This window comes from Salmo salar, chromosome ssa09 (assembly GCF_905237065.1).
Source record: "Salmo salar chromosome ssa09, Ssal_v3.1, whole genome shotgun sequence".
Lineage (NCBI taxonomy): Eukaryota > Metazoa > Chordata > Actinopteri > Salmoniformes > Salmonidae > Salmo > Salmo salar.
This window is the reverse complement of record NC_059450.1, coordinates 78,254,684-78,279,835: the sequence shown is the minus strand read 5'-3', so window position 1 is coordinate 78,279,835 and position 25,152 is coordinate 78,254,684. Positions and strand designations below refer to the sequence as shown.

The 25,152-nt window shown below is 41.2% G+C and overlaps 1 protein-coding gene across 6 annotated transcripts; it reads right to left on the bottom strand.

The window, feature by feature from the left end:
* Nucleotides 1–481: 481 nt before the first annotated feature.
* Nucleotides 482–25,152, bottom strand: LOC106611977 (casein kinase I). 6 transcript variants are annotated; one of them, XM_014212706.2, is made up of 11 exons: nt 24,415–25,152; nt 23,874–23,980; nt 15,072–15,198; nt 14,760–14,858; nt 12,381–12,464; nt 9,782–9,921; nt 8,754–8,841; nt 7,733–7,807; nt 7,096–7,202; nt 6,586–6,734; nt 482–2,364 (listed from the first exon to the last, which is right to left on the bottom strand). In XM_014212706.2, exons 1-11 carry the CDS (start codon nt 24,535–24,537, stop codon nt 2,357–2,359), a joined length of 1,107 nt encoding a protein of 368 aa, XP_014068181.1. In that variant the 5' UTR covers nt 24,538–25,152; the 3' UTR covers nt 482–2,356. The 6 variants fall into 6 exon arrangements, with proteins under 6 accessions (XP_014068181.1, XP_014068184.1, XP_014068182.1 ...); XM_014212709.2 differs by having other exon boundaries at nt 6,622–6,734; XM_014212707.2 differs by having other exon boundaries at nt 8,763–8,841; nt 24,415–25,150.

The window sequence follows — 25,152 nt, the reverse complement described above, 5'->3', positions numbered from 1 at the left end:
TAGGTATTTACACAAAACCAGAAAACACACTGGGGGATATATTGCCAGTATGCTATTGAGGGATACAGCATCTTAGAGCATTTCACTTTTGCGACATATCCTACCAGCTTCGGAAGTGGCAATGCACTATGACTACACTGACAGATTCTACAGACCAATGCAAACACCCCAACAATGTTGTTAGGGGGAGGTTTAGTCTTACACAGATGTCCATTTTTACTTGAAATACTCCCATTTCCATGCTGTGAGGGGGAGGGAAATACCTTCTGATGCATTGCACTTTCCTCCTAAACCTATTGTGTAGTTCTCACATTCCTTCTCAGTTGTCCCACTAACCCTTGACACTTACTACCATTGTTCTACAAGTGTATAATGAGGCATGAGTCTCATACAGAAGACTTACTGCTAGGCCAGATTCTTCTTTACTTTGGCCAGTTTTAGAGTTGATGAGGTGTAGATAATTAAACGATTTTCCACGACAGCCATTTGAAGCCATTTTAATATTTACAGATATAAATCCTGGAATAATTTTTTTTTCAAAACACCACCACAAGCACCTACAACTACCCACCAACCCAACATCATTTACCAGGAACTGCTTTTTCTAGATTACAGCAATACCTTTTTAGACCATTTCCACAAATGTGTCCCTTTGTCTAGAGCAATCTGAGTCTGATATCTTTGAACAAAAGTCTTTCCTTATCTATCCACAATCCTGCCGATGTCTCCAGTTTCCCAATGCTTACAATACTAAGGTTGTGTGGTACTCAACAGGTAACTGTGTAAAGACAAGCAAATGGAAAGCAAAAAATGATTATTTTTTCCCCCTTCTTCAACAGCCATCATCATCCAGGCATAAGGCAGAAGTCCGTGTGTTCTTCAAATTACAGACTGGGACAGTGGTGCTGACAAGTCATTGGAATTTATTCTGACATGCTAACAGGGAATAAATTACACTTTTATAGAACATCCAGCTGTAAAATAGCTAATGCTGGGTCAGGGGGAATAATGTGGGGGGGGACGACAAACAGCCCCTGGTGTGCATCTGTTGTGACTACAGGCTGACTGAAATCCAAATGGTTCTTGCCTTAAAAGACTCAAAGTATATAAAAAAGTAACCCTCCAACACTTTCTTCGCAATAAAAAAAAATGAAAATGAGGAAACGGTTGCTACTCTTAGCAGCAGCAATATGTAGTTGCAGAGAGAAAGTCCCAGAGTATTTTACAACAGGATCTGCTTCCCCTTAGAAAGAAGTAACAAAAACACCCTTTCCCCAAAATGATCAATTCAATACAGGGAAAGACAACTCTATAAAACTGGAAAAAAAAGTAAGTTCTGATATATATAAAATATATATAAATTATAACAGGAAGGGCGGGTGGAGTGAGCACGTTTGTCTGTCTCAAAAATGGAACATTGAGGCCATCCATAATAGCAATTACATGAAACAAACACATTTTCAAAAGAAATTCATTGATGCATCATTTTTTCTAAGCAATGTACAAACAGCTTTAGTCAAGTGGTGCCTAATTTATAATGAATATACTTTTGTGGAGTTCATATTTTTTATTCGTTGTTTGAGACTTCAGAAGTACAATATTAATGCAGCGTTCTAAAGAGAAACCTAGTGTTTTCATCTTCACATTAGAAGCTCTTCTAGCACATATCTGCAGGCAGAATCTTAATTACCTTTTTGATGAAAACAAATTAAATCCAATGTTTGCTTAGTAAATACCCAGGATTCATTCATAAAAGGAAACAGTTTCAGATTACATCTTTCATTTTGCTTGAGAATGAGGGAAAAAAAGTTGAATAAGGAAGAGAAAATGGTTGTTTCAAATGTTCAATCTGACTGACGCGTGTCTGGGTCATCATGCCACGCTCGGTGACAGAGGGAACGGGGGCAAAGCTGCTCTGACAGGCAGCCATGAGGTGAGGGAGGCACCCAAACAGCAGCTCTCAGAGGGAGAAAGTATCAAGGGGAAAGTATTGGCAGGTGCACAAACATCCGCAGTGAGCCAACCATTTCTTAGTTTTCCGTTTTGAAGAAACACAAAAAAAATCTTCAGGGACAGGACAATAGAGAAGGCTACAGCTTCGGAAAATTCCATACCAAGCCTGCTTTCTGTGTGGATATAGTATATACATACCAATATATAGATATATGCAGAGCATGTTATCTATATAGAGTGATTACATATATAGTATATGGAAGGAAAGTTCTTTAACAGGAAAAAAGGGTTGCCCACAATGCCTGGCAGGTTCTGGTGAATTTGATCCTGGATGCCGGGGTGTGATTGGAAGGCAAATCCTGCTACGGCCACTCTGCTCTGCTTCCTTTCATTGTCTTACTGCTCAGAAACCTGCAAGACAAACGAAGAGACAGAGAGAGGCCATAGGTCACACATCAAGTAGAACAGGTTATCAAACAGGGTTGAGCGACTGCTATAAACAAGGCCAAGTAAGTCACTGCAGTTTTCCATCCCTGTAACATAAAAAGTGCCCAGTCACCAGTCCCGCTCTGCAGCAAAGCTGGGACCGGCTGCTGCAGAGTGCCTGAGATGGGGGAATCAAACATTTATGGAGCCTTTACTCTGAGCCTCCTGTAATGAAAACATGAACCACCATTTCAGCTTAAGAGGTTCACAACTAGCACAGGAGACAACAGCAGCTGTGTAGTGTCCTGGGGGGTGGGTATAGATGTTCATAACTAGCACAGGAGACAACAGCAGCTGTGTAGTGTCCTGGGGGGTGGGTATAGATGTTCATAACTAGCACAGGAGACAACAGCAGCTGTGTAGTGTACCGGGGAGTGGGTATAGACAGAAAGACACTAGTGGAACGGTCATGAAGGAAACAATGCGGCTTATCAATAAACCTATTTGAAAGGGCAACGTTACACAGAGATCAAACAAAAACAACTTTGAAAGACAAATAGGGATGTGGCCTGCTTATGTGATCCACACTGCCTTCATACTTGTCTGCAGTGGAAGCTAACCTTTACAGACAGCCATTAACCAATGACATGCAGCACATGCAGCTCACCCATGCAGCAGTTGGCCTTTAGAGAGGCGCCAATCCACAGGACAGAAACATGGGCACAACAATCCTAAAAAGATGTGAGTATTCCTTCATCTTTCTTATGGGATCCTACAATCTTGTCTTCCTCAAGCAAGCCTTCACCCATTGATGACGCTTGCCGAGCCTCATCCAGTGGGTTTAAATGAGTGCAGCGCAAGTCGGGACATGATCTCATCAGATCTGAGTGATTTGAGAAGCATTTTTGAAACAAGCTCTCACGAGTCACCTTCCGCTACAGCTGTACCCTCCAATGTGGTTTGACTCAAAGGAAAGGTAGTTTTGCTGCAGGGATGACATGGGAGGGTTTCTACAGAGAGTCAGAGGATTAATCCACCACGCAAATAAGGAAAAGTAATGGGTCTTAATTACACATGAAATGGTCTGCAGCTTTCGATCAATGTGAATCGTTGGTTCAATTCATAACCTAACACGGATGTGACGGATGTTCCTGACGTTTTAAGTGTCTGGAGAGGCCAGCTGATGCAACAGACAAGTCTCACTCACAGGGGTGAAAGGGCAGCTCAATTCTCCATATGCAAACCATTAACAGATCAGGCCTCTTCTAATATAGCAAATTGCCATGTTGCTGTGAAGTCTCCTAAAGGCTATGATATTTAGGCCTTATAGACACTAAAGACCAAGCAATCATCAAAATGTTTTGAGAATATGGCTGGGTTAACGGAGTTTGCTTTGAGCGTTGGCTACTTATGTTTGCCTGATTATGTCAATGTGGCTTGCTCTAAACAAATATCATATAATACAAGGCCCTTCAGCAAAACAGGAGGGCTGAAATGCAAACTCACATTAACAACGTTTCCATTCTTACAAGGCTAAGTGTAGCCAAGTCAAACTGGTATCCAAGAAACCAGCAAGTTCTTTCAAGCTTCAATAAGCCAGAGCACGGCTATTTAAATTTCTGGCTGTGGGTACTCAGCACCTTCACTGGCAGTGTTATCTTAAATGGACAGCTAGCAGGAGAGAACACTAACCACCAGACCAGGAAATAACATGTCCTTTTCTATACATCTTCAAAAACAAAAACATGAGGGGGAAAAAAAGCTGGGGGTCCATTTACAAAGGTCATTTTTTGATCAGTTCCAGAGGAAAAACTTGAATCTCTCCACCCCTGAATGAAAAGCACATAAGCAGAGCTCAACTGTGCTGCAGGCTACTGTGTGCATGGAGTCCACATACTAAAACAGACACCGTGTACACAATGGATTAGACCAATACCACGTCATCAGCAAAATCATATTTATAACTTGTTCAGTACCATCATGTGGGATGTGCCTTGAAAGAGGGGGGAGAGGGGCATAGAGAGTCCTCGTGCTTTGATTTCCTATTCATATTTAATGGATTTCAAAGCTCTTCTCGGCAGTGAAGACACAGCACTGTCATAAGTCGGGCCAACAGAGGGGCCAAAAATGATTTGCCTGACGTCATCAAGAGAAAACATCTAATACAACAAAAAAAAACTCTAACCCGCAGTAAATATAAGCCACAGGAAGCCCTGTTCGAAACACGGTTTATCCAACAATACGTCACACAAACAAAATAGTAGAGCAGAAAATGTAATGTGCTAAGTCAAGAGGGGCTGGCGTGCTGGGGAAGAGCAGGACCGATAGGGCCCTCTCAGGGGTGCCATCCAGGTCACGTCACCCATTTACATGGGCATTCATTCTCCCCAATCAACCTGCATTCAAACCCAAAACATTTTGGTCTAATAAATACTTAATACGATTGAGTATTGAGAATTTAATTCAGCCCTGCCTAAGATGTTGGAACCAGGCACATATGGACTAATACACATGGGAGGGAGGGCTTCATTTGAGTCCTCCATGCACTGTGTGCACAAACATATGGTGTGTGTGGAGCAGTGAGTTCTGGGCCAATGTGACAGCCATGGTTTAAATGGCAACTGCACTTCCTGATTTGGCCTCATTTTAGATTTGGTTCATTAAGAAATGCTAGCCGCCATAACTGAATTCAACCTTGAGTTGGTTTCATGTGGGTGTTCGCAGGTGGGAAGAGTTAGACAATTTATTTAGCCAATTAGATTCAGCCTGTTGGTGTGCGACCATGGCAAATTTGGTTAAACTTTGGATAACCCATCTCTGGGGATAGTTATGGACAGTCACTAAATTACACAATGCAAAATGGGACAATATTTTTATGTTGCACATCTTTTAGTTCTCATTAAATGCGTTCAATAATTGTATACGAATTTCTGCAATTTAGTTGGTTTAAGGTTTTTAAGTCATTGAAATTTGGAGCTATCAACTTTTAAAAATATTATCCCATTAACATCGTGTAATTTACTGATGGTCCTTAACTAACCCCATCAGGACATCGAATGTCATATCAAATTAACCATGTGCATTATGATCGGGTCGTGTGCAGCTGTGCTCTGAATTGATGATTACTTGGGTGCTGGCAGCTGTGGGTAGGATTAAAATAAACCCAACCCACGGAAAATGTTAAGGTACCCTTCATTATGTAACATACAATTCTTTCCTATCATCGCTCAAATTTAAATTTTGAATTTTGATACTATAATCAATGTTTGACTCATATCGATGCCACATACGCCATTTTGAAAACGATAAGTTGCATGTTAGGCGCAGTCACTGTTTAATTTGGGACGGGGACAAATAAAACACCCCTATGGTGGTTTTAAGTAAAAGGGGGTGAGGCATCGACTTGGTGTAAGCGTTCCTTTTACTACCAATACAGGTCAAGTGGAAGGCTGCTCTGCAATTTCATGCCAGAAATTACACACCTAAATGGGCTTTTGCCTAATCCCTGTGGAAATCCTAGTCATCACCTGATGAAAACTGCTTCAGGTTTTTTGAAAAATTGGGTTGACTCCTCTGCCATCAACCCTGGGCACCCGGGATACCCTCTACGAGAGGGAGGGGAGAGACTGGAATTAAAAGAGGTCATTCAAGAGTCACATCACATGAGCACTAAAATTCACATGAAAACAGGCAGCCATTTATTACCATGAACAATGGTATCATACATGTGTGTGCAGTGTGTGGTTAGAATCTCACTCCCACTGTATCGGAGAGCATTACAATAAAGATTAACAAGTGTTAGATCCAGGAACAATGATTGCAAGAAATCAAGAGTCAATCGTACATCATTTAGAGAAGGGGTTAATTCAAGAGGGAAATCAATTTTAACATCCACAGAAGATAATAAAGCCACAACCCTTTGTCCCAGAGAAGAATAAAAGACATTGGGGTACAAAGTTAGTAGTCAAATTTCCCAAGGACGTCTTTGCATCTGCAAGACAGACCAATTGAATTTCTGTTTATCTTTCAGGGGCCTCCTCGAACTAACACTGTTGTGTTGTTTGTGGTCTCATTAATCCGCTGGGAGAGAATGTTCCAAATCCACTTTCTTATTTTTTTCAAGCACTTTGAAGGGGGAACGAAAATGAAAGCAATTGGCGTCTCCATTTTTGCACTTGAAACGTCGCTTGGCTTTTTGCTACTAACCTTTCATGTTACTCTTGGGTTTGTCAGTTTGCTTGCCTGAGGGAGTTTGTGCCGGTTGCCCCTGTCCCCCTGAGGACGCAGCCTGCTGGGCTGCTTTCTGCTTCAGCATCGTCCAGTCAAACGTGTAGTCGTACTGGTGGTTCAAAGTCCTGGACAAACAGACACTTTCAGACATGCAGTCACACTGAGCTCACCTATATTCATCAACTCTTTACTGCTGCCAAAAGGACAACTTGTTTTCAGACTAAACATAAATAAAAGCAGAAAGAGACTACATGAAAAACACAGGCCTATAGAGGTTGCGCCTTTCACTGTTGTTTCATAAAGAACACTTCATTATTAAAGTCTAGTACACCTTAAGGACTCCATACGCTTTACATGCAATGCACCCAATTCATTTTTTCTGCCTCGTGGGTCTTGACAGTGAGAGAAACGTGATTTGGTGCACGCGCGTTTCAGCTCCCTTGGGGACAAAGAAGTTCATGTTAGAGGTTGAGAAATGACAAGCACCTGAAGAGAATGCGGAACAGCTGACGCAGGTACATGTAGTCAGGCGCCTCCTCGAATCGCAGCCCACGGCAGTAGTTCAGGTACATGGCGAACTCTGCTGGGAAACCCTGGAAACAACCGCAGGAAAGTTGGAAGGTTATCTACCGATCCATGCCCAACTGTCTGGATTACGGTCATGTATACATTATTTACCATGACAGTCAGTGGCTAATAAACTACTCCGAGATGCGTTCTGGTAAGGCAAGTTACCGAAAGAAAAGAGTGAGCGTGTCGCACAAGTTAGTCCACAGCCTAATGCAAGGCGTCGAGTTTAGCAGCACACTCTCTCAGTCAGCTACTTAAGTCTTTTAATGAGCAATGGCCATCATGCTTTCAGGCCCAAGGTGATGGATGCATAACAGCCACTATTTAAAGACTGGATTAGATTAGCGACACCAGCCAACATCTCTACTCTCGTACGCTACGAGACAGCCTTTAGAACTCCTTCAAACAGACTCGTACTTCACTGGCTGATGTGGCTACTCAAGGACTTCCATAGTAAGCATCTACCTTTCTGACCAGGAGACCCCAAATAAAAATAGGACCAACTCAGTCCTATTTGGGCGTGCCAGGTTGATTCTTCTATGGTTTCACTCACCTTACACAACACCTCGACTGGAGTGGACATCTTCTTCTCGCTAATCTTCTCGTACTTCTGTTTCTTTGTGGCAGCCTGTGGAACATGTGGGCGAGAAATGAAAATGTTGTGCACCACAGTTTAACACTACCCTTTGCAATTTCTCGTCACACAGTTTGTCACTGCCGGTGAGGTCAGTGGTCCAACAGAATGTAATGTATTAGTTTGGTCTGATGTGACTTATAGCACTGTGAAAGAGCCACCTAAGGGAAATATTCAGGAAAATATTGGGACATTTGAGGAAGTTTTGTATTTTTCTCAGTAATACAAATATGTGTACATAAATAGTGTTTTGTGACCTAGTCTATCTTGATAGGCCGGGCAACTGGGGCTGTATGTACATGAAGAATGGCTTGGTTCTGTAGGTATGTACCTAACACCTTGCTGAGGACTTGAGTATCTATCACTGTGGGCTGCTGTTCCATGTAATTACATTAACACAGCACAGATCTCTCGTGTTCCCTATTTAACCCTTGTAGCGTCAGAAAAGGGGAAGGCGCATTATGCTGCATATGCAAGTCTTGGTGACTTTACAAAAGCATAAAACTGAGAACACTCAAGGCACCCAACATCTCTGCAGGATTATTTTCTTTTTTTTTAAAGGTATCTAGCTAAACCTTTGGGAAGTAGCTGACCTCAACACTACAACTTCAATGGAATGTTAGGGGTTATCTACTAGACTAGCTAACATCCTGCATTGTACAAGGCATATTATGTCATGTTACACAATAAAATTCCTGAAGTTGTCAGAGAATACAACTATAAAATAAAACATTCAAATGTGAATAAGTCATAAAAATTGTAAATAATCTGAAATCAAGTTATGGAGACAGCTGACAATCAGTTTATTTTATTGGGGGGGAAAAGTCTAGTAGCAGAATCATGGAGGAAAAGCTGTGGCAACGCGAGCAAGCAAGTTGGTTTCAATGTTGGTGAAATATGAACCACTTATATAGTGGACTGGGAGCCCTAGAGTACCTGCCTGGCCTACCTTTAGACCCTGCCAGGGCAGGCTGGTTCTGTTGAAGTACATCAGGACGTAGCCTAGCGACTCCATGTCATCTCGGCGACTGGAAACAAACAAGCAGAGACATTTGGCATTCAGCATGTAAAAAGGTAACATCACGGTTGGTTCAAGAGCAACACATTTTACATTAATCTCAAGGCCATTTGTAATTGTAATGGGTAAACTGTACACTAACTTTCAGACCAGTGACATAGCATTTAACTGGTAAAGTGCAAGCAGGCACTGTCGTTGAATAATTCACTTGAATTAGAGGGTGGGATGTCTATCCTGTTACGGTGTTTCAACAGAAGGTAATCCTTTTCCACTACTTCACATTTTGTTTTTGGAGCACGGCTCAGTAGAGAAGCCACAGTGTTTTTTTATATCCCAACTGAATGCTTCAAATGACATGAAAACCAGCATTCGTAAAAAAGCCTGTTTGGACGGGAACAAAAGGATTTCTAGCAATGTTGAATTCGATCTTATAACGAAAGTCAATGCTCACAACGTATCAAAGGTTTTAAGAAAATTACTGCACGCTTACGTTGCTGTAATATGCAATACAAATTAAATAAAAACATCTCGTCTTGGACTTCCATGCCTACTGTACAGCTCAATGCAGAGTTTTGGTATATAAGGGAAGCGTGATTGGCTAAATCACACAGCCCTGTTTGTCAAAACTAGGATTCTGGGTCAGCCAAGCTGTTGGTGGAGGCTAGATTCTAGCACGACCAATGAGTGCAGCTTGGTCATCATGAGGGCAAGTCCTTAGAGAGCCAGCTTGCAGCCCCAGCAGGAACACAGTCTGAACATCAAAAGCTCCTTCATGCCACTCAAATTATCCCAATAAAGTGCAGAAAAGACACATTAACCTCTATATTAAGCCCTAGGAATCCTATCACTCCGGCTGAAAGCGTGCAAATGATAAGGAGTGAGAATAGAATATCCAGTGTAGGCTGAAATAGATTCCAGATGACTGTAGTTACTGGGTGGTGATCTCTTACCTCTGCTCGATGCCCAGGTGCGCGTTGATGCTGGCATAGCGTGCTGTGCCGGTGAGATTCTTGTCTTCTCGGTAGGGTATGTGCTGTCGTGTCCTGTTGTCCCGGTATTTTTTGGCCAGACCAAAGTCGATGAGGAACAACTGAAAGGATGGGGGGAAAGAAAAAATACATTTTAGAAATATCCTGATTCACAGTGAACGATTGACAAAATGGAGGCTGCCACTGTGCGAGATCATGGGTCTATTCTTCCAATTTCCTGCTCTGCTCTGTGTACCATTTTACTAGAGAGGCAGCCATCCTCAAGGCCCCTGCTTATTATCTATGAAAACTGTGCTGGCAGGATCAGGGAACACCCAGGGGGCAGAGTCAGATGGAATCTCTGCAGCAAACTCACGAAGGTTTTCATTCACTAATAGCTCCCTGCCTGCTAACAGCTCTCTATGGTTGTTGAAAGCCCCGGCCATCACAGTCGTCTCAGATCGGAATGATCTCATTTGTTGACTGCCTGCCATACTTCTCCACTCTACTGCCCACACACAACTGCAGGTTGCAGTCCCTGAGAGAGTGCCTCACCCAACAGAAGTTTTTCACTGAGGCAGCAGTGACCGACTGGCGGATCTACTCAGCCGTGCCTATGCTTGCTTGGCTCAACTGGGGATTCAAACCTTATTTCCTCCCGTCTACGCCTATCGGAACATTCTATTGTGACGCTTCGATCTGAAAAGTCAGGTCGGGAGGAAAGGCAGTTTCACACACAACCGTCCAATTGCCGTAAACTAAGTAACACTCCCTTTTCCGCAGTATTCATTAACTTGCACCTTTGTCCTCTACCTTGATATACCTTCAGCTGGTGTTCAATAGCAACAACATTGCAGGCAGAATGAAACATTTCAGAGTCTATAAATACACAAAGTAGCAAGGCCAGTGGCCAGCCTAAATAGCATGATCCAGCGTTCACAGAACAAAAGCTGGGGCTGGAGGAGCTTCCATTAAACCTGCAGAGCTGAAATAGAAAATCAAGGAAGTGTTAAGTTGAAGTAAGCTGCTATCTGGTAAGACATTTGAACGTTCACCGACTTCACCTAGGTCTAGATCCTTAAGAACTACATAAATCGTAAGTATGAGTTTTTTTTAAATGTGAAAATAAGTCAACCATTACATTACAGCACTTGCATGAGCAATGCGTACAGTCGAAGGATTGTTGAAACTTAGTTCCATCATTTGAACCATCAGTAGAAATGTAACCTATTTGAGAATGTGGTCCAAATACACAATCAATCCAATGTGTGGAGGACAATTTCACAAAAAAAAAACTTGTTCTGATGAAAGGCATCCCATTTTCTTCTCCATCTGCTAATATTCGAGGTCATTGTGAATCGGGGGTCAGTTACCTTGTAAAAGATACTTCAACATCAGAACTGTATCTGACAAGCCAATGACTTTCAAAATAGGCTACATGTTGGTTTCAACTCTAACATGCCGAGTCACTCCATTTCTTTGAATTTTGGTTCTTAGTTCAATCTTCAACAACATACCATTACCTGAACATTCACAACCGTCTCAAAAGCAACCAGACTGACTTCACAGGCCCACCCTAACCAACCAAACTCTGAAAAAGCAGCACAAACCTAGATACTTTTAAAAGTCAAAGTATGTTCCATCAGAAGATTTTCAGACTGAGGGTTCTGGTTGCAAAGCCATACTAGTAATTAACCTTCAAGGAGTCTAGTTCTCTTCCCCTTTGAAAAACAGGAACTGAAAATTTTTGAACTCCAGGTCTGCTAATCTGCGAGCAAGCATAAGCTAACCACACCCGTCTTCCTTGCTGGTCCCCAATCTGGCTTTTCAGGTCCTACATTTTCCAAACATGACTTTTTTTCCGGCTCATCATGGGTCAGCAGGTAGCCTAGTGGTTTGAGCGTTGGGCCAGTAACCGAAAGGTTGCTGGATCAAATCTCAAAGCTGACAAGGTAAAAATATGTCGTGTTGCCCCTGAACAAGGCAGAACACCCACTGTAATGCTAATGCAGGTCATGTAAACCAAGTAGCTACAGTACTGCTGAGCCGACAAAAAATTGTGTAATTTAAGAAAATTACCCTCAACTCAATGTTGGCTCATTTTGGCCAACACGGTCACTTGAATTATACACACACTACTCATAAGGGTTAGTGACTTACATTTTCCTGTGTTGACATATCCCGAGACCCCAAAAGAGAATAATTTGTGAAACCAAGAGAAATGTAAATCTCAATCAAAGAAACAGCGCCAAGGAAATGGAAAAGAAACCAAAATGTTAAATTAGCCTCGGGTGCCGTGACGACTTCAAATGAGGAGCACGTCCTCCTCAAAAAAATCAAAAAGCATCTTCCACTACTAGTCACCATATGTCCTTCATCCACCTAAACACAGATCCCTGCAATCTGGAGTAGGTGTTCATCTCTAGATCTGTTTAGCATGTGTGTCTGGTTTAATGCCAATATGGTGTTCACCAAATTAATGAAATAAAAAAGTACTACTCCTAAATGGGTAAAATAAACTCCAAAAGAAAAAAGCAAACAGAATTTGGGGGAGTATTAAGAGGCGGTTGTAGTTTCAGACCTGGTTTAATCCTGAGAAAGATGGGTCCTGAGAAGAACTAACAGCCAAGCTTCTTTTCCTCTTCCCCACTGGAGATTCCAAACACTGAACAAATAGAGGGTGCAGTGCATCAAACAGGATTGCTGACAATCCCACAAGGCCAACGCAGACAGGCAACACCAAGGCTCAGAAAAAGAACGGGAGGCGAGGGAGGAGAAGGAGAAGAGAAAGCCCAAGGCCATCCTTCATCAACCAGCAAAGCATGAGCTAAAATCAGAGGAGTCTGACAGTGGTAGGACTTCCTAGGAGTTAGCCTGGGCTTTGATGCAAGCCAGTATTTAGGCTAGGCAGATGGGGGCGGGAGGGAGATGTCCTGCAGGATATGCAGTCCACACTGCAATACCAATTTCAGTCATAGAGGCAGAATTGAAGACAATATAACGGCCCAATTCCGATGTTATTCTTTCATGTAAAAAAAACCTAGTATTTCCAAGCCTGTTTTGTGTTTTTTGACTTTGCAGTGGCATTTTGATATTGCAGCATTTAACACTAGCAGTGGCCACAGTATAATTGCTTTGTACCATAATCATCCTACAAATTTGGACCAACAGTCTGCCTGAGTGCAGAACACAATATGCAGTTGACTGACTGGCACAACTACGGTTAAAAGAGAATTCAAATAATCAAGGCCATTCCCTAACATGGGTACTCATTTAGCAATAAGGCGTGAAAAAGCTTTGAAAAATGCAGCCACCCAACCCACCACCTCCTTGAGATCTCACAGGAAGCAATGGGTCCCCCAATTTTTTATTGTATTATCCTGAAATGGCTTTGAAACGGTAGACACCTTCAGTAAGGAAGAGGGTAGAATACTTTGGCAGACTTTGGAAAAGCCCAATCTGGCAATTAGCAGCTCTAGAGCGCCAAACAGAGGAAAAGCGTGCAGTACAAGAAAGAAGCATGAACTAATCTGCATGGAGCCATCAATACATAGAGTAGATTTAGTACAGCTGCGAGAAACGCGTGACAGGACAGCCTTTGTGATAGTGGCTCTTGATTAGAGGATTTCTATAGAGCAGCCCTGGACAAAGCAACAAAACAAGCGGAGTATCACTCTCCAAACCATAGAGAAGAAGCTAGTGTTGGTGCAGTGTTCACATGCAATCTATTAAGAGGGGGGATTAAGGTTAAGGTTTAACAATTGCTCTTTGGCAGAGATTTATTTTCACCAATGGAGCCATGTCCAAATGAAGAGTATTTCAGAAACACACTTCCTGAATTAAAGGCGACCACCCTATTGGGCACAAGCTTAGTGGTATATAAACACCATTGTAAAACAGCAGATAGGAAGCAGAATGCAAAGTGAGTTCAGGTGAAGAGAAAGGAAGTTGATTTAAACATGAGGATAGAGTGGGGAGTCGCAAAAGCTACTGCTATGCCAGTCTTCCCATCCATTGAGTTCAGTGTCAGAACTTGCAATCCAAAAGGATTGTATGCGCACCCTTTATAATGTGGTTCAATTTCAGTAAATAAACAAAGTGAAAAATTTTGTGTATGAAAAAAATCAAATACGCTTTAGGCTGGCATTCACACAGACACACAATGGTAAACACTTATTCCAGACAGCACTGCCAAAAATGGTAATACAGGCTTCAATGCTTGAATACCCAAAAGGTACCGTTTCATTTTGATTAGACTAGTCTGATGAGTTTATATCACGTAACACTAACAACAGCCACAGCTGGTGTGGATAGGTCCGTGTTAAAACACACATCATGCTTTAACTTTGCCAAATGTTGCCTGTCTGCAAGGGCTCAAAATAGTGAGTTATTTAAAAACAAAATACAAATCAGGCAACTTGAGATACAGTTTGTATATGAAAAAAAGAATCACAAAAACGCCTTAACATTATTTTCTGCAAAGGGGAAAGAATGAATGGGATTACACATCATGCAGAAACCTTTTTGTAGTCCTGTCTAAGATCTCAAACAGATCCACATCTATGATGCTGTCTAAGAGGGCCTGTATTACCTGATTGTAAAAGTACCTAAATGTGACTAACAAAACAATTCCATCCACATACCAAGTGGACTAAACCAACCACAAACAATTAGCCTTGAAAATGTCCATTACCAGGACATGAAGCCTATTCAAATATATATATATATATATATATATATATATATTTTTTTTTTTTTAAATCACATTTACCTCACTGAGGATTAGCTAGTCAATATTTCCACAAAAAAATACATGACACCACCAAAACAAGATAGTTCTATTAACAATACAGGCTACTTGTATCACTTCACACAATGGTGTATAAAATAAAAGTGAAACTAGGTCAGAGATTCACTCCACTTACTGCATCTCAGGAGGGGGAAACTGCTGAAAGCTTACCTTGTTACAGTGACGGCCAATACCCATTAAAAAGTTGTCTGGCTTGATATCTCTGTGAATGAAGTTCTTTGTGTGCACATACTCGATTCTGCTGATCATCTGTGGGGAAAACGCCTGTCAATCAGCTAACGCAGAACTTCAAAATAGACTGGTCTTCTAAGCCCATTTTCAAATGTTTCATAAGAATGAGAAATGTACAAGTAATATTCTCCCTTTGGCAAATACAAAATTAATGTGTTTTTTTGTAACCAGACAAAGTTAAGCAAAGGGCCAAAGTGGAAGATAAAGAGCATTGATTAAATGGAGTTTTACCTGGTCTGCGAGCATTAGTACAGTTTTCATTGTGAACCTGCGCGAGCAGAAGTTGAAGAGGTCTTCCAGACTAGGTCCCAGCAGGTCCATCACTAGGACATTGTAGTCCTTTTCTTGGCCATACCACCTGCAAGACAGCACCAGCCATGCATCAATATTCATAATAACCATAAAATGTTATGACAGTGTTTTCTTAATTAAAACTTTACATAGCAATTGCATAGTAATTTATTAGGCCTATGTAAAATAACCAGTAATGCAACAGTTCTGTGTGGTCAAAGCTTATATTTCAATACCAGAGGCAAAAATGTATGTGGAGGTTGAACTTTAGTCTTTAGGCCAAAACCTGTTTGCATGGCGGTCATAGCACCATCCCAAACCCTAGGACTCCAGTGAGTTATAAAGGGAGGCCTCATCTGTCATTAACAGAGATGCTTCCTTTTTTTGGGGGGGGCTGGCCTGACAAGTTAAAGCAGGGCTCTTCAACCCCGTTCCTGGAGAGCTACCATCCTGTAGGTTCACTGCAACCCCAATCTAGCGCACCTGATTCTAATAATTAACTGGTTGATAAGTCAAATCAGGTTAGTTACAACTTGGGTTGGAGCAAAAACCTACATGAGGGTTGCTCTCTAGGAACAGGGTTAGAGAGCCCAGAGTTGGAGTCGGTCTAATCCTCACAGCTCTGCCATTCGAGGTCAAAGAGACTCCCAACACTTCTCCAGTACACTGCCAGGCCAGCAGTCGCCAGGCAACCATCTTGTCCAAGATTCCACTAAACAAAGAGGTATTGTGTGGGAATGATGTACTGCAAGAGTCCACACAGCCATTTTGCTACTCTGACAGATCTTGTTTGCAGAATTAGCTACGGGTGTGGTTAGTCAATAACACTTTCACAAGACGTCCATGGTGGCAGCAAAGAAAATGCACTTTGAATAAAGTAAACAGTTCCAAACTCTGCATTTCTACAAGCTTACACACCCCCAGGACACACACTCCCAAGTACAAGCGCAACAGCCAGCATGTGGCAGCCAAAAAGTATGGTGCTAGAATTTGGTAGGTCTATGTAAAGCTCTCGATAGTTTGGTCGATAGGCTGATGGTCGGCCGAGATTTTTAGTCGAGCAGTGGCAAATATATATATTAAAAAAATTGTATGGCACACAAGACACCATAGTTCCTCAACATAGCCTATTTGAAAAATCTTTCCAGCTCTCTCCTTTTACATAACCACTCAGCATGAAAGGGGGAGGGAAAAAAAACATGTCATGCTTTGATCCAGGAGAAACGTCATAAAATAGACCAACCTGATTACTTCTTATGCCTTGCGCAAATAGCCGACAGCTGTGTGTCTGTCTGGAGCTCACTGGCACAGGAAACTGAGGTCCCAGAATATTTTATACAATGTAAGTTTGCTAGCACTAGCTTCTGGCTGGACTAAGTTAAAAGTTGATACAATGTTTCTAGTTCCTTGAACAGATTTTTTCCCTTCTGTTTAGGCTACATTGATTTCTGTCTTCATTATTAAATCACAGAGCTTAAAGCATCTGACAAGCTCAGTAGCCAACATATAGTTGATTTTATTCAAACAGGGTGTGTCTATATATGGAAAATTGAACAGACTCCTCTCGGTCGACACTCCTATAGCCAATTCAGATGCAGAACAATTTAAACCTGCCAATCTTTAGAATGCAAAAAAAAAGTATAATAAATATGCTGATTAAGCAAGTGGCGTGACATCTTGAAGGTAGTATCCTCCTACATTTGAGAACGTCAAATAGAGGGTTGACAGTCAAAAAATAGCTTGTGAATACAAAGATAACCCTGGCAGATCCCGGGTAAACTCAATTCTTTACTCAAACTCACCATAGAAATATAATTGTACAGACAATGTACAGATGCGGCCAAATATATTGGCACCCTTGCACTTTTCTTAAATAGTTCCATAGTTCTAAAATAAGCTGATATAAAAAAAAAAAAAAAGGAGAAATATGGGCATAATATATCAGTGTAAAGCCAGGCTGCTTTAGAGACAATCCAAAATGTAACTACAAAGGAAACTAAATTAAGGAAAGAAACAAGTCATTAACCGATAGGCCTAGCATTTTTAAAGTGGAATTTTAAAAAGAGCAGAGTTTCATAATATCATTGGACCGAAGAGAAAATGCATAAGCACAAGACTTCCCTTTGTTGATTATGCCGCTTTCACGTCATGTCGGAAACAAGGGACCGCCGACTTAAAATGAACCTAAGTTATTTGCATAGGGCTTCCTATTGGTTGATTGTGGGGAGGCTTGTTCAGCAGGTTCTTCTGGCTTTGACAAAGTTCCATGAGTTCTTTCACTCTCTCAGCTAGTTCCTACAGTAACCTTCCCAAACAAACATTCTAAAACAACTCAGTTCAAAAGCACTATACAGCTCCTGACACTACCCACTGAGCCTCAAAGCCTGCACATTAATGTACAAATCACACTCATGTACCAATAATTCTGAAATGGCCTTTAGCCCTTTGAGGTGCCCAAGAGAAGAAGTCACCTGCCTGGGTAACACCCAGTATCTGCTGGAGGTACCAGCTTTCAGTTGTGCAAGTTAGAAATCACCAACCCTCTCCTTACCGACCAACAGCCAATGGCTGGGCATATCCATGACTAGAGTTACCCAACACAAAATGAGTCTTATCTGTACACGGTACGTAGCTAAGTAACAGACTGCAGCTCCAGAGATTAGGTTACCAGTAAGCCACCATGCCTTGGTCAACAAGCATCAACTTAGTTTGAATATACCAACACACAGCCGGCAGTTGGCTACATTTCAAGTGGACTTCATCTGTTGATGGTCTTCTTTACTAAAGAGAAATTTGGGCTACCTGGGGCGGCAGGCAGCCTAGTGGTTAAGAGCATTGTGTCCTTGAGCAAGGCACTTAAACCTAATTGCTCCTGTAAGTCGATCTGGATAAGAGCATCTGCTAAATTACAAAACATTTTTAAAATGTTTGCACAAGCTCCCGACGCAGGTAATAATGGAATTACTTTCATCTCAATAACTTGGCCCTACAACCCTTCAGTCAATTACGTGGTGCCATTTTTCCAGAATGTTTGCACTTAAGATTGTAACCACTGGCTCTAGTCTAATATCCCTTTCATACACAGACCAAAATACCACTAATATACCATGCCTGCATTTTTATACCAGCTTTTTCAAACATCTGAAAGAGGTAAAATAAAATCATGGAAAAATAAAAGCCACCTAAAGACCTAGTCATGATTCCTGCAATTTCACAGACCCTGTAACCAAAATACAAGTACTGGTCTGTGTGAATAGTTCTCTGCTTTTTAACAGGTCAATTCATAAATTGTGTTGAACACCTCCCTAATCAGAAATTGTTTAACACATCCCTAAATTTAAATGCAAACAGCCGCATGGTTAACCAACACGCCCACTTTGCTAGTTACCCACGATATGTATAAAAGGGGTATGTATACATGCAAATAAGCTAAACTAGGGGCTGTTTGAAAGGGGGTCATAAACATAGCCTTGTATTGTTTACATGTAACATCACATTCTGTCTGAAATGGGTATAGGTAGGTCTAATTAAAATGTGATGAAAATAGGAGAGGGGGAAAAGCATTGGCGAACTTTCCAGATTGAACCTTCCAACTCTCGTTGTGGAAAGAAAATGTCAGGTGGGTTGCATAACAGAAAGGTCCCTAGACAGGTGCACCAGCCACATGCTGATGATGTACCTGAAAACAAACAACTGGCTATGAGAGTACAGAACAGCAGATAAAAGTGTGGCAACCCCAACATTTCTAGTCTAAATTGTTCTAGTTGGGTAGTGCATATTATTCAACAATGTATACAGTGCATTCGGAAAGTATGTAGACCCCTTTGACTTTTTCCCACATTGTGTTACGTTAGTCTTATTCAAAAATGTATTTAATATTCCCCAACTCAAGCTACACACAATACCCTATAATGACAAAGCAAAAACAGGTTTAGAACTTTTTGCACATTTGTAAAAAAATATATAAAAAAATACATGTAAATACGTAAATCACATTACTATTCAGACCCTTTTTACTCAGTACTTTGTTGAAGCAATTTTGGTAGCAATTACAGCATTGAGTCTTCTTGGGTATGACGCTACAAGCTTGGCACACATGTATTTGGGGAGTTACTCCCATTCCTCTCCGCAGATCTTCTCAAGCTGTCAGGTTGGATGGAGAGCGTTGCTGCACATTAGGCCACTCAAGGACATTCCGAGACTTGTCCCAAAGCCTGCTTTGTCTTGGCAGTGTGCTTAGGGTCGTTGTCCTCTTGGAAGAAGAGCCATCGCCCAAGTTGGAGGTCCTGAGTGCTCTGGAGCAGGATTTCATCAAGGATCTCCCTATACATTTCTCTGTTCATCTTTGCCTCGATCATGACTACTCCCAGCCCATGCCGCTGGAAAAAAAATCCCCATAGCATGTTGCCGCCACCACGCTTCACCATAGGACAGCTCTAGGCAGAGTCTTGGTGGTTCCAAACTTCTTCCATTTAAGAATGATGGAGGCCACTGTGTTCTTGGGGACCTTCAATAATGCAGACATTTTTTGGAACCCTTCCCCAGATCTGTGCCTCGACACAATCCTGTCCAGGAGCTCTATAGACAATTCCTTCAACCTCATGGCTTGGGTTTTGCTGTGACATGCACTGTCAACTGTGGGACCTTAAATAGACAGGCGTGTGCCTTCCCAAATTATGTCCAATCAATTGAATTTACCACAAGTGGAATCCAATCAAGTAGTAAAAACATCTCAAGGATGATCAATGGACGCACATGTGCTCAATGTCGACTCATAGCAAAGGGTCTGAATACTTGTAAATAAAGGTATGCTTATTATTAATACATTTGCAAAAATGTCTAAAATACTGTTTTTGCTTTGTCATTATGGGGTATTGTGTGTAGATTGCTGATAATATTTATTAATCCCATTTTAGAATAAGGCTGTAATGTAACAAAATGTGGAAAAAGTCAAGGGGTCTGAATACTTTCCAAAAATAGGCCTCGTTAGAAGGTGGGGAAAAAGTGATCCAGAAGGGTCATGGAGGGGCCACCTATCTTTCTATTAAATCATTCTAAATACCAGAGCCTAATGACCAAGGGCACCCAAGTGCTTCACAGAGTACAAGTAACGGTCTAAGGCACTTCATCTCAGTGCAACAGGCGTCACTACAGTCCCTGGTTCGAAACCAGGCTGTATCACATCCGGCTGTGTTTGGAAGTCCCATAGGGCAGCGCACAATTGGCCCAGCGTCATCCGGGTTTGGCCATCATTCTAAATAAGAATTTGTTCTTAACTGACTTGGCTAGTTAAATACATTTTTTGTAAAAACATTCAAAAATCACCCTGACCCTCATCCTTGGCAATAGCCCAGCATTAATCGGGGCATGAACTATTCACCATTAGGCCTAAACAGCATTGACTGTGCACTCCCCTGAAACAAATAGCTACAACATTTTAACCCGATTCTAGCCATGTTCACAATCTCATATATTGTATGTTATCCATTTATGCTTTTCATATGTTCTATTTACACTACCGGTCAAAGGTTTTAGAACATCTACTCATTCAAGGGTTCCTTTATTTTTTACTATTTTCTACATTGTAGCATAATAATGAAGACATCAAAACTATGAAATACCACATTTGGAATCATGTAACCAAAAAGTGTTAAACAAATCTAAATATATATGTCAGATTCTTCAAATAGCCACCCATTTGCCTTGATGACAGCTTTGCACACTCTTGGCATTCTCTCAACCAGCTTCATGGGATAGTCACCTGTAATAAATGTAAATTAACAGGTGTGCCTTGTTAGAAGTTAATTTGTGGAATATCTTTCCTTCTTAATATGTTTGAGCCAATCAGTTGTGTGGTGACAAGGTAGTGGGGTATACAGAAGATAGCCCTATTTGGTAAAATACCAAGTCCATATTATGGCAAGAACAGCTCAAATAAGCAAAGAGAAATGACAGTCCATTACTTTAAGACATGGTCAGTCAATACATAAAATTGAGAACTTTGAAAGCTTCTTCAAGTACAGTCACAAGAACCATGAAGCGCTATGATGAAACTGGCTCTCATGAGGACCGCCACAGGAATGGAAGACCCAGAGTTAGAGTTACCAGCCTCAGAAATTGTAGACCAAATAAATGCTTCACAGAGTACAAGTAACAAACACATCAACTGTTCAGAGGAGACTGTGTGAATCAGGCCTTCATGGTCAAATTGCTGCAAAGAAACCACTACTAAAGGACACCAATAAGAAGAGACTTGCTTGGGCCAAGAAACACAAGCAATGGACATTAGACTGGAGGAAAATTGTCCTTTGGTCTAGAGTCCAAATTGGAGATTTTTGGTCCCAACCGCCGTATCTTTGTGAGACAAGCTGTGGGTGAATGGATGATCTCCACATTTACTTCCCACCGTAAAACATGGAGGTGTTATGGTGTGGGGGTGCTTTGCTGGTGACACTGATTTATTTAAAATTCAAGGCACACTTAACCAGCATGGCTACCACAGCATTCTGCAGTGATACACTATCCCATCTGGTTTGGGCTTAGTGGGACTATCATTTGTTTTTCAACAGGACAATGTCCCAACACAACGACAGGCTGTGTAAGGGCTACCAAGGAGAGTGATGGAGTGCTGCATCAGATGATCTGGCCTCAACCAAATTGAGATGGTTTGGGATGAGTCGGACCGCAGAGTGAAGGAAAAGCAGCCAACAAGTGCACAGCATATGTGGGAACTCCTTCAAGACTGTTGGAAAAACATTCCAGGTGGAGCTGGTTGAGAGAATGCCAAGAGTGTGCAAAGTATACCCCCCCACCTTGTCACCACACAACTGATTGGCTCAAACATATTAAGATATTCCACAAATCAACTTTTAAGAAGGCACACCTGTTAATTGAAATGTATTCCAGGTGACTATCCCATGAAACTGGTTGAGAGAATGCCAAGAGTGTGCAACGCTGTCAAGGCAAAGGGTGGCTATTTTAAGAATCTCAAATAACATTGATTAATTTAACACTTTTTTGATTACTACATGATTCCATGTGTTATTTCATAGTTGTGATGTCTTCACTATTATTCTACAATGTAGAAAATAGTAAATAAAGACCCTTGAATGAGGTTCCAAAACTTTTGACCGGTAGTGTATATCTGTAAATTAACCAATGAAATCAAGCCAAACCCAGCCATAATTACAGACACCTGTGTGTCCTTTGAAACTATATAAACTAGTGACCTGCAGCGTTTGTCATTATACCCTGATGAAGACAAGCTTGTCTGTTGAAACGTTGGTAATTAAATTATACAAAAAATGTTTTACCTTTACTTAACCAAGTAAAACGCATTGAGGTTAAAAACATTTTATGAGGGCGACCTGGCAAGAAAGCACACCAGGGAAATAGCAGCCTGTACATAAATTACAGAAAAATACACTCATAACACAAAGTGTCACAAGTTACAGATACAATTGAAGATTAGAAACAACTGCAGCTATCACAAACTGTGTTGCCTGTTTTTAGACTCTGATCGACAAGGGCACTACATCTCCCAACTTCAATATATTTTGAAGCATGTTCCAGGATGAAGGGGCATTATTGCATCTGAGCTCCTAGTGTGCGGCTCTCCTTTCCTTTTTCAAGTGTTCTAACCTAGCCAGCACCTCGCCTAAACAGGTGTGCGTTTCTTTCGCCTCTACACAATCTTATTTGGCCACATACATATTTCACATTTCCCTACATTCAGTACTCTATTGAATATAGGGGAAATGTGCAATATGTATTATGTATGTGGCTATTTGAGAAGTGCACCATGTGTATATTGGGTAAGGTTTAATGCATGTATTATGCTGAATGTGTAATGTACAATGTCTATTTTGTAAACAGCAGTACTGTGTCCAAGAATTTTCACATTGAGGACATTAAAGTTGATTATCATCTTTGATGGCTTTAGTATCCTTATGTCCCATTTCCAAGTCAAATGCAAACTGCAAAGTGGTGTATTTTGTCACAACAGCATAAAACTATTGTGTATCACTGATAATATCGATAAATTATAGGTCAACTGGGTAATTATGACCTTAACTCAGTTGTTTTAAACGTGCACAGCCAGTTTACAGCCTGCCTGCCTCGATTATTAATTTCACCAATGTGTCAGTGAACTAAACCATTACCCAAGTTCTACTCTACATATTGCCCTATAACCCATGTAATCTAAAATAAACTAATTTTAGGTGTTTAACGAGAGAGATATGGTCTATATGGTCCTACTTTAGCGTTGAAGTCACCTTGAGACAAAAGCAATAGGCCCTGATAGCTAGTTGTTTTCGCTAGTATTGAGCCGCCATTTTCTAACAGGGAAGGAAGACATGTTGGAACAAACAATAAAAGAGGAGCGGCCATTTCCAGCACACTGATTTTTTTTCATGTTAAAACTATAACAGTGAACACATTTGGTGAAAATCTACATGGCTCATGAAGGATTGGTCATTCGAATAATATTAACGTTAAAAGTCAATGTATGTGGAACGTTTTCATAAGCAAAGACCAAGGAAAATCATGAAGCCATGGCGATTAAAGCTAACTAATGCCAGCTAACTAGCTTAACTTACCAACTACAGCTGGCATATGGAACTAAACTAGACATGTTTGCATGAGAAATGTAACTGTACAAATATTGTACAATTAGCTATGACGTCTCTCCACATACATCTCCGATATTAAACTGTCCAAAATAATGAAAATGTATATTACCTTATGTGTGGGATTCCAACTCCTCCTTGTAATATTTTGTACAGCTTGCTTTCATATAACAACTGTGGGTGTCTGGCTTTCTGAGATTCCAATTTTACAGCTACCTCCTGTAAAACAAAATGATCAGTAAGTTAGCAAACGTAGTAGTCCACCTAGTTAGTAACATACTTTAGACTAGCCACGTTAGCAAGGCAACGTTTAGTTATTAACGTTAACTAGGTACTTTAGTTTAAGATGCATCAATTCAATCGTTATTTACTAACTAGGTACAACAACCGTGTTATTTCTAAGAAACGAACGTTATGTAGTTCGTTACATGTTTTAGTGTGGCCAATATCGACAAGTATCTTAGATGACAGTTACCTAGCTAGGCTAATGTTAGCTGGGTATTCATTGAACATCGTTGGCCAACATTTCAGCTAACTTAGCTAGCTAACGTTAGGAAGGCTAACTAAGCAATCTTCTATTCAATCTCGGAGTCGGCTTGACTGTTGGTTAACACAGCGAACAATTAGTTACGCACTAGTTTAATGTTTATTACCTCTCCATTTGTGATGTTGATCGCCAGGTATATGTCACCAAATGATCCAGATCCAATTTTTCTGACAAGTTTGTATTTTCCCCCGACAATGAATTCGGCTTTTGAGCCGCTGCTACTTGCCATATCCTCAAAATCACGAGCAACCCCAATCAGTTTAAAATAGTATTCTCTGGGACTGCTCCGTCGGTTCCCCTACTCGGCCAGCTCGTTATCAGAACATATCGTGAACATACAATCCTGGTTGGTCGTGGGCTATGTACTTGAAACAATGATGTTAGCGAACTAGGATAGACTTTGTTTATTTTCATGCGTTATTCACTAACTAGGTAGTAAAAAAAAACATACAAAATAAACCCAACACATATCACGAAAAAGGCCAAACAATTATTCTGAAAACACTTCTAATGTGCCGTGTTTGTCCGTCGCCCAGAGTGCCTCGTCGCTAGCCCGCTAGCGTCGAGCTATCGAAATGACACCAGTGGTACTGCGAAACCCCGTTCGATAATCTGTTTGTACCACCTCCGCGAGAGGGGCAATATTGTTCTTGTTTGTAAAATTTTCGATGAAAGTTACAGCTTTTATGTGATTCTCCTTTGTTCGTATTCAATTTTACGGAAACCTAGGGTCGCTGCTTTCCTTCAAAGCGCAACCCACTCACTCCGCCATTTTCTTGTCACTACTCCACAAGAATCCACCGTCCGTCTCGAGGTGATTACCTAGCTAGCTTAGCTTCAGAAC

Excerpts from the sequence above, each read along its gene's own strand:
- LOC106611977 (XM_014212706.2), bottom strand. The coding sequence starts at position 24,537 with ATGGCAAGTAGCAGCGGCTCAAAAGCCGAATTCATTGTCGGGGGAAAA. Across the intron at positions 23,981-24,414 it reads TCAACATCACAAATGGAGAG|GAGGTAGCTGTAAAATTGGA; the intron begins GTAATAAACATT and ends TTTGTTTTACAG. Across the intron at positions 9,922-12,380 it reads CTTTCTCAGGATTAAACCAG|TTGTTCCTCATCGACTTTGG; the intron begins GTCTGAAACTAC and ends CCATCCTTTCAG.